The sequence below is a fragment of the Centroberyx gerrardi genome, chromosome 20 (genome assembly GCF_048128805.1).
Source record: "Centroberyx gerrardi isolate f3 chromosome 20, fCenGer3.hap1.cur.20231027, whole genome shotgun sequence".
Classification (NCBI taxonomy): domain Eukaryota; kingdom Metazoa; phylum Chordata; class Actinopteri; order Beryciformes; family Berycidae; genus Centroberyx; species Centroberyx gerrardi.
Genome location: NC_136016.1, coordinates 5,991,835 through 5,999,665, shown reverse-complemented (window position 1 = coordinate 5,999,665; position 7,831 = coordinate 5,991,835). Strand labels below are relative to the sequence as shown.

The 7,831-nt window shown below is 44.6% G+C and overlaps 2 protein-coding genes across 2 annotated transcripts; one reads left to right on the top strand and one right to left on the bottom strand.

Annotated features, from left to right (window-relative positions):
• The first annotated feature begins 238 nt into the window (after nt 1-238).
• On the top strand, nt 239-2,533 carry LOC139918430 (histone H3.3A). Its single transcript, XM_071907826.2, has 4 exons — nt 239-325; nt 1,198-1,335; nt 1,506-1,659; nt 1,761-2,533. Exons 2-4 carry the CDS (start codon nt 1,208-1,210, stop codon nt 1,887-1,889), a joined length of 411 nt encoding a protein of 136 aa, XP_071763927.1. The 5' UTR covers nt 239-325; nt 1,198-1,207; the 3' UTR covers nt 1,890-2,533.
• Nucleotides 2,534-2,591: 58 nt separating this feature from the next.
• Nucleotides 2,592-7,586, bottom strand: LOC139918429 (uncharacterized). Its single transcript, XM_071907825.2, has 16 exons — nt 7,478-7,586; nt 7,032-7,139; nt 6,686-6,761; nt 6,404-6,560; nt 5,762-5,807; nt 5,553-5,611; nt 5,188-5,223; nt 5,032-5,084; nt 4,789-4,921; nt 4,070-4,284; nt 3,890-3,935; nt 3,660-3,725; nt 3,489-3,548; nt 3,249-3,334; nt 2,822-2,916; nt 2,592-2,713 (listed from the first exon to the last, which is right to left on the bottom strand). Exons 1-16 carry the CDS (start codon nt 7,512-7,514, stop codon nt 2,679-2,681), a joined length of 1,308 nt encoding a protein of 435 aa, XP_071763926.1. The 5' UTR covers nt 7,515-7,586; the 3' UTR covers nt 2,592-2,678.
• Nucleotides 7,587-7,831: the final 245 nt, after the last annotated feature.

Below are 7,831 nucleotides of genomic sequence, written 5' to 3'. Positions count from 1 at the left end.
TTACAGTGCTACACACCTGGCTTGTCTTACTACAAATCAAGACACGAGAATATGGAGAACATGGCAGAGTTTACGTTTATGTTTTTTATTCAAAATATCGCATTGGCTATGTAACCAAAATAAATCACCAATGGATGTCCATTTTGGCAACTGAAAGGAAGACGGACCAATGAGAGTGTAGTTGTCTACATGCATGACGTCACGGTAAAGTATTAATAGTTGGTCACAACCCCCACCATACACACACACCGTCGTCGTGTTCTGTGGTCGTGACAAAGAAGCAGTCACCTGAGGTTTTTAATTCATAACAACTGCCTTGCTGAAGGTAAATATATTCTCTATGGTATACAGAGAACGTATGTGAATTTATTGTCACCACTGTTAGTTTGTACTATCGAATCGGGGTTTCTATTTTCATGTATTGTTTATGTAGCTTGCTAATATGTTGGCTAGCTAACGTTAGCTAAAAATAGAACAATGGAATCTCTTACCGTTCGCGTCTCTGGCTGGACGTCAACGATAGCTCGCTAATATTAAATCAAAACTCGATAATCGGCTTTAGTTCTGGGGGCAAATATTGACGAGTATATTCCAATGTAGCTATCGCTAGTTAGCCGGTGAGTAAATGTTTGTTTAGCTAATGTTACTGAAGCGGAATCGAAGCAATGTCGCCTGGGGGTGAATTGACCAAATGTGAAAATGGCGAAGTCGAAAAGCGAATGTTGGCAGGCCAGTCAGATGCTGGCGCCGGGTGTTTGACATTTTTGTCGCTGATCTCGCTGGTTGTCTGGTTGCTGTGGGCCTACTGACTCGCTAACTCGCTTCGTGTAAAGATCATGGCGCGACTTTATCCTTTGTAAGTTAACCTGTGAATGTTTAAGTCGTTATTGTGCGCCTGCAGTATAGGTTGCTATTCAATTTATTTAGGCCTTGCTGGTAGGAGGCGGGGTGTGCTAGCTAGTAGAGCGCACTGGAACAAACCAGACGCCTCCCAGTGGTAAATGTTTGTTACGGTCGGGGGAGGGGTATTGGAGGCTAATGGCTTAGCCTAGCAAGCTATTTTTCTTGGATCTGCACGGCTTCAATTATCCACAGGCTGTGTTAGATTTGGATTTCTACCGCACTTTCTTTGCGTGGCTGATGGTTAGGTCTTTGGTATGGTTATACAGTTTCATATATTCAGTTTTCTGTTTTCAGCTAGTGAGAGATGGCCCGTACCAAGCAGACCGCCCGTAAATCTACCGGAGGAAAGGCGCCAAGGAAGCAGCTCGCCACCAAGGCTGCCAGGAAGAGCGCACCCTCCACGGGAGGAGTGAAGAAGCCCCATCGTTACAGGTACGCAGTAGTTTTGAGTTGGAAGTTGAACTATTTGCCATTACATCATCAAGAAACTTGAATGAAATGACTGGTGGCACTGGTGTGTGATTGGAATATATCAACAACTGCTGTTACATTGGCTGCTTGATCCAGAGCATTAACTGTATGTACTGTTTCCTATTGCTTAGGCCTGGAACTGTGGCTCTGAGGGAGATCCGTCGTTACCAGAAGTCCACAGAGCTGCTCATCCGCAAGCTGCCCTTCCAGCGTCTGGTGAGAGAAATCGCCCAGGATTTCAAGACTGACCTGCGCTTCCAGAGTGCTGCCATTGGAGCTCTTCAGGTGATTACATGAAATGGAATATGTCTTTAGGGTTCACTAGAATTGGTTTAACTGGTTGTAGTTTCTGTTCACTTACACAATGTCTATTCCCCCCCTAACAGGAGGCCAGTGAGGCATACCTGGTGGGTCTGTTTGAGGACACCAACCTGTGCGCCATCCACGCCAAGCGTGTCACCATCATGCCCAAAGACATCCAGCTGGCCCGTAGGATAAGGGGAGAGAGGGCCTAAGTGGCTTGTGGCAGCACCGGCAAGACAAATGATCCTATTTATCGTACTTAACCATTTTTGTGGACATTTTATTTCTTGGGTATTTTTAAAGTTTTCTTTTTGATTTTTGTATTGTATTTTAGAACGAGACAAATACATCAGTCATTCCGCAAACCTGAATTCAGATTGAGGTAATTGGGGAGATGGTGTGCAGTAGAAAGTAGGAATATCTACTCGGCTCCATAATGGGTCATTTTTACATGTAAACAGTGGTTGGTGGGATGTCCTACCACCTGTGAAAAGTCCTTTTTTGGTTCCTTGTGGGTATCGGAGCTCCAGGTGAGGCTGGAGTTTTCTTTGAGGAGAGGCTGAATTCTTCACATCTTCCATGGGGGTCCAGGGTTCCTTCATCCATCTACCCTTTTTCCACAGTATGCCAGCATGTCTTGCACAACAGGTCTCTGTACTGTAGTGTCAGGGTATTGTGTTTATACAGTCACACTGTACACTCAACAGTGAGGAGCATGGCAGGACCCCCCTGTATTTTTCTGGACTGCTTTTTACATGTTATTTTTCCAACATAAAAAATCTTGGCAGCTACATTTAATACTATTTATGAAGTGTTGTCACATGTCTTTCTATTAAAGGTCTTTACGAGTAAAAAGTCTTGTGTCTTGTAGTCTAAAATGAAGTGTGTAGTTGCAGTACTCAAAGACATCGACATGGTGTATATGATTGATCTTTATATACATATTTTACAACAGTTAATTCACAACTACACATCGCACACAAGTAAACTGTAGTGATTTGTCATACAAACCACTCTGTATGCTTGAAACCAGTAGCTGTAAGGAAGGCAAATAAACAGAATTAATAAGCTTGCCAACATTTCTGTCATCTAGATGGTTAAATACTAAAATCACTATGTAAAGAACCATAAAAGTAAGCCTCACCAATACGGCAGACAATTTCCTCACACTCCTTGACCGTACTGGCTCTCAGCGCCACACAGCAGAAGCCGGTCGACTGAGGAGTTTCTGGGGAGTCTCTGTGAACAGAGCCAATCATGTGCTTGGATGACATCTGGGTCCAGCCAATGACAACAGACCTGTAATGGCTTGAGTATTGCATCACCACCACCATGTCTCTATGGAGGGGTGCGACAGAAGTGTGCAGAGCATCCGGATAACCCCCTTGCATGAATTATTATGCAGCAGAGAAATATTCTAGGCCAGTTGTGGCATGTGGCTGCATGATGTGCACAGAATAAAAGGATGCTTCATTGCTTTTTTTGCTATTCGTGGAAAAAGCTGTACATGCTATATATTTCAGACAGACTAAATGTAAGGTTCAGTATAGAAATTAAATCAAAATACTTACGCAACACAGAATGCAAATACCGTGTAGTCCGGCTGACCGAACCTCCCTACACATGAGATTTCTGGGTAGTGATGCTGGAAAAGCTCCTGAAGAAAAACAAATCGGACACACAAGAAGACATAATCAGCATGTTATGACAGGATCATTTTATTGCTGTCATAGACAAATGATTAATCCTGGTCAAAATCAGACGGCATGTACATAAATAAATCATGAACACAGCCATTTGCTTCTACTCACCAGCTTGCTGTTTTTCTCCGTGCATATCAAATGCGTCTCCTTCATGTCTAAGAGCACCTCCTGCGGGACAAACGACACCGATTAAGGATCAGGTGTGTCCCAGAATAAGACAACAGTGCCCAACATCCATTAAGGGCCAGTGTGCCCTCAGGCGGGGAAAGGCTCTACTACCTTGCTAGGCAGGTTTTTCTGCAACACTTGTGGGATCGCGTGCTGCAGCACCTCCTTGCCTCCAAACTAGGAAAAGAGTAGAGCAGCTGTCAGTGTGGGATAGTTCTGGGAGACATGAGGACGGCGTTTGATTTGACACAAAACCACAAAGTACGCTACAAATACACAGTAATCGACGTTACTGAGAACACATGTACACATCAAATTAGAATGCACAAACAAATATCTACCATTCCAATGTTTGCCTTTCCCAAGAACTGCACAATGTACACAATCCTGCTGAGGAGAGGTGGTTCAGTGTCTCAATGGATGTCAAAAACAGCATATATAGATGTCATACTGAAACTGATTGCTCAATTTCCCCCAACAGACAGGTCAGATTAGGTAGAACAAGAACATGAGCGACTTGCCTGCCCTCCTTGAGGCACTGCGAAGGGGACGGCCGCCGCTCCTCGCCGCCCGGCTGCTGGGCCGAGGCGGGGCCGAGCCGCAGCGTGGGGTTCTCCACCCTCAGGGCCCGCAGCAGCTTGATGAGGGGCCGGTACACCGCTCCGTCCCGGTCCCGCCACCGCAGGACGCGCATGGACAGGGGGCGGCCCTTCAGCCGGGACAGAACCACACCCGCCTGGGGGAGATCGGAGGAAGTTTTCAAATCGAAAACCAGGGAATGCAAACATAATTATGAGAGGAGTAGGATTTCTCAATTATACAAACGCATGTGGGGTTTATCAAGGGTGTGGCTGTGTATGAGTGTGTCACTCTAGTGTACTAATAGGGTTGCAGTGAAACCTCAAACACCATCTTAATACAACATGCTACTGTTGGTCTTGGCTTAGTCTCAGATATAGTTCTGAGCTTTCTTGCTGAGAAAACATACAATATTCAGTCAAATAAGTTTTGAAAACTCAAAAATGACAAAGCAAGTGATTTACTTGTGGCACTGTTGGTGTTTTCTTTCAGCATCAGGCTATATTGTTACAATTTAATAACATTAAATCAAACCGGGTGTTTAGAACAGCAAATGTAAAAGCTTTCATAAACTAGATACAGGTTGACTCACTATTGTGTTACATCACTTAGTGATAGAGTAATAATATGCAAGACTCCAGTCTCCTGAGGATTTTCTTACCTGCCCATTCTTGGAATTCCTCAGGGAGATTCCGTTGATCTCATCAATGACATCACCGGGGCAGACAAACTTGTCGACCTGAGCCTGACTGCCAGGCAGCAGGTCGAGGACAAAGACCCGCCCACTGAGATACCTGAGAGAGAGAGAGAGAGAGAGAGAGAGAGAGAGAGAATGCTGATGATCCAGGGGAAGTATAGATGTATACTGGCAGACACATTCAGTGGAAAGATCGGAGATACAAACCTCAGCACCATCCCCACCTCCCGACACGGTACAGCTTCATATATCTCACACACCTGGGAACACAAGTTAACAATATAGAAAAGATCAGCAGACTGTGTGTCACATTGTATACTGTTGAGATTTCATTATCAATCTGCAACTAGTCATGTGTCTTACTGGTAGGAGCCAGCTCTCATCCAGAAAACTGCAGTTCTGTGTTGAGAGAGCAGAGGTGTTGTCAGCAGAGTATAAAGGATATTAATGTAGATTGAGTTACACCGCTTCTCATGTTTCTGCAGCCTCAATGACAGGAAGACTTTAATTCCAAAGTGAGATATCCACCATTTGAATGAATTAGCACCTACTCTTATGATTGCTGGCATGAAAGTAAATCACATTTTGGGGTACTATTTGTTTTTGAGGAAGGAATCATCTGTGGTTTTTCCAAAATGGATAAACAGCGGAGTGAAATCCTGCATGTATGGAGCTATACGTCTATTTATATGTAAGTTTTCTTGGTGTACACAAGGATTTGCTCTGACCTCCATGTCCAGTTTGAACTCCATCTGAGAGAGGACCAGCAGCAGGGAGATGAAAGGCTCTGGAGGAGGAAAGGACATGTCGATATCAGGACTGTTGTTGGTGTTGGACACTGCCAGCGGCAATGTGATGACAACAATTTCCTTTCGGGCGGCCGTAAGCCGCTGCCAAGTATTTGGCGAAAACAATCAGATCGTGTAAAAAGCCTCACCCACATATTCCTCATTCCTGAGGATTGAGGTAGCCGGGCTGTACCACTGAAAAAGAGCCAATATAAAGCTTCAGCATTATTTGGAGCAGTGGGACACTTGAATATACTTGAGTATTTCCATTTTGGGAGACTTTATACTTTTCCTCCACTACATTTCAGAGGGAAATATTGTACCTTCTACTCCACTACATTTATCTGACAGGCGGCTGTAGTTACTTTGCAGAATAATGTTTTACATGCAAAACATATGATAAGCTCATAAAATATGTTAGAGTTTAAACTCCCCAACAGTATATGGAGCAGTTACACCGACAACATTAAAATACTTCTTACAGGTTAATGCTTCAATAATTTAACACTCTGAAAGAATGAGGACTTTTACTTTTAATACTTAAGTACATTTTACTGCTAATACTTCTATACTTTCACTAAAGTAAAAGTTTGAATACAGGACTTTTATTATACTTTTAATGGAGTATTTTTCCATTATGGTATTGCTACTTCTACTTAAGTAAAGGATTTGACTACTTTTCCCACTACTGGAAACAAGCCTCTATTCTCGGCTGTGTCAGTGCCATGCTTGAGAATCGCAGAACTGTATATTGCACGTAAAGTGAAATATAAAGGAGAGATAAAAAGGACCTCCAGGATCCGGGGCGTGTGCAGCAGGTGTGTGATGAACTGCGGCAGGGCCTTGCGGCCGAGGGCCAGTCGGAGCAGGTAGCGGCCGCGGCCCTGAGCCGTCAGCAGCTTCCTGCACGCTCTCGCCCGCTCCAGCGCCAGAGACACAGCGCACAGCCTGCACACAACACCGGCAACACAACAGGGGTTAACTCTATTGAAATTGCTGGTTTCTGTTGTCTCAGCAGCACTTCAGCATGTCCCAGATATCTAGGCTTGCTGTCACTGTGTGTGTCTAACAACCTGCCACAGGCGTCTTGGTGGGGAAGCTGCTCAAAACACTGCCAGTAGTCTCTGTGTACCAGACTCAGAACTGGTTCTGAGGGAGAGAGCACACACACACACACCACATAAGCAAAAAACATGTGCTTCAGAAGATGTTAAGATACAAAAATTGGCTGAAAAATGTATTTACACATGTAGATGAGAGTCATTCGAAACAGAATTCTGAAATACATATATGAAATTTATTTTTTATGTATGAGACACATGGGACGCACACCCACACATACATCCAGAGCAATTCACCACATGCAAAAGACATGAACAAATATGTGTTGTGCATGCAAACACTACTAGGATGACTCACGCTGGAGCCCCTTCCTGAGGATGAGCTCCAGCAGCTCGCAGCAGGAGGAGAGGTGAGGGCTGGAGTCTGTCACCAGCTCTCCATCCGCCTGCAGGTTCAGCAGACACACTGGGAGGGAAGAAACACTGCTGTCAGTCTGTGTGACAGTGAGCATCACCTTTGATATGTTATGATATGATATGTTTAATGTTAGGCATGATGAGCCCGTCACACCGCAACACTGGCCTGCGCGTGACAGAGAACAGGCAATGAAAAAAGGTATGAGAGATGCTGCTGTTTAAGGTAAAATGTATTTTTCAGGAAGGAAAATTAAAACTATTAATCCCAATGGTATGAATCACAAGTCTGATCAAACAAGCCGTAAGACTGAGCGATGCTTCAACTGCCTATACAATTCCGAACCGCAGATTATGAACCAATAGCAGCATACGATTATGGATTTTTACCTTTGAGAGTCCCGAGCAGAGGGTCTTTGGGTGCCATGTCGTGACAGCAGCTGTGATCAGAAGCCTCCTGTCACTTAACGTTAAACACGGCGACACGCACTACACCCACTTCCGTGTATCAATAACAGCATACCGAGACACTTTCCCGTTCCCTGCTACCTGCCACACAGCAGGAGCGGTCAACTGGGAGGGTGTGTTTCACTTCGCCTGCCTTTGAACCTACGAAACAGCTAAAATGATCAAAGTTGGTTCATCTGTTGGGGCGAGGGGGCGGGGGGCTATCGACCCTCTCTGCGCCGGTTAACGCGTTTCCATAATTTTATTAGACAATCTAGAAATAAAATACATCGAGAT

Excerpts from the sequence above, each read along its gene's own strand:
- LOC139918430 (XM_071907826.2), top strand. The coding sequence starts at position 1,208 with ATGGCCCGTACCAAGCAGACCGCCCGTAAATCTACCGGAGGAAAGGCG. Across the intron at positions 1,336-1,505 it reads AAGAAGCCCCATCGTTACAG|GCCTGGAACTGTGGCTCTGA; the intron begins GTACGCAGTAGT and ends CCTATTGCTTAG. Across the intron at positions 1,660-1,760 it reads CTGCCATTGGAGCTCTTCAG|GAGGCCAGTGAGGCATACCT; the intron begins GTGATTACATGA and ends CCCCCCTAACAG.
- LOC139918429 (XM_071907825.2), bottom strand. The coding sequence starts at position 7,514 with ATGGCACCCAAAGACCCTCTGCTCGGGACTCTCAAAG. Across the intron at positions 3,335-3,488 it reads CGGAGAAAAACAGCAAGCTG|GAGCTTTTCCAGCATCACTA; the intron begins GTGAGTAGAAGC and ends GTTTTTCTTCAG. Across the intron at positions 2,917-3,248 it reads GTATTTGCATTCTGTGTTGC|AGACTCCCCAGAAACTCCTC; the intron begins GTAAGTATTTTG and ends CTCTGTTCACAG.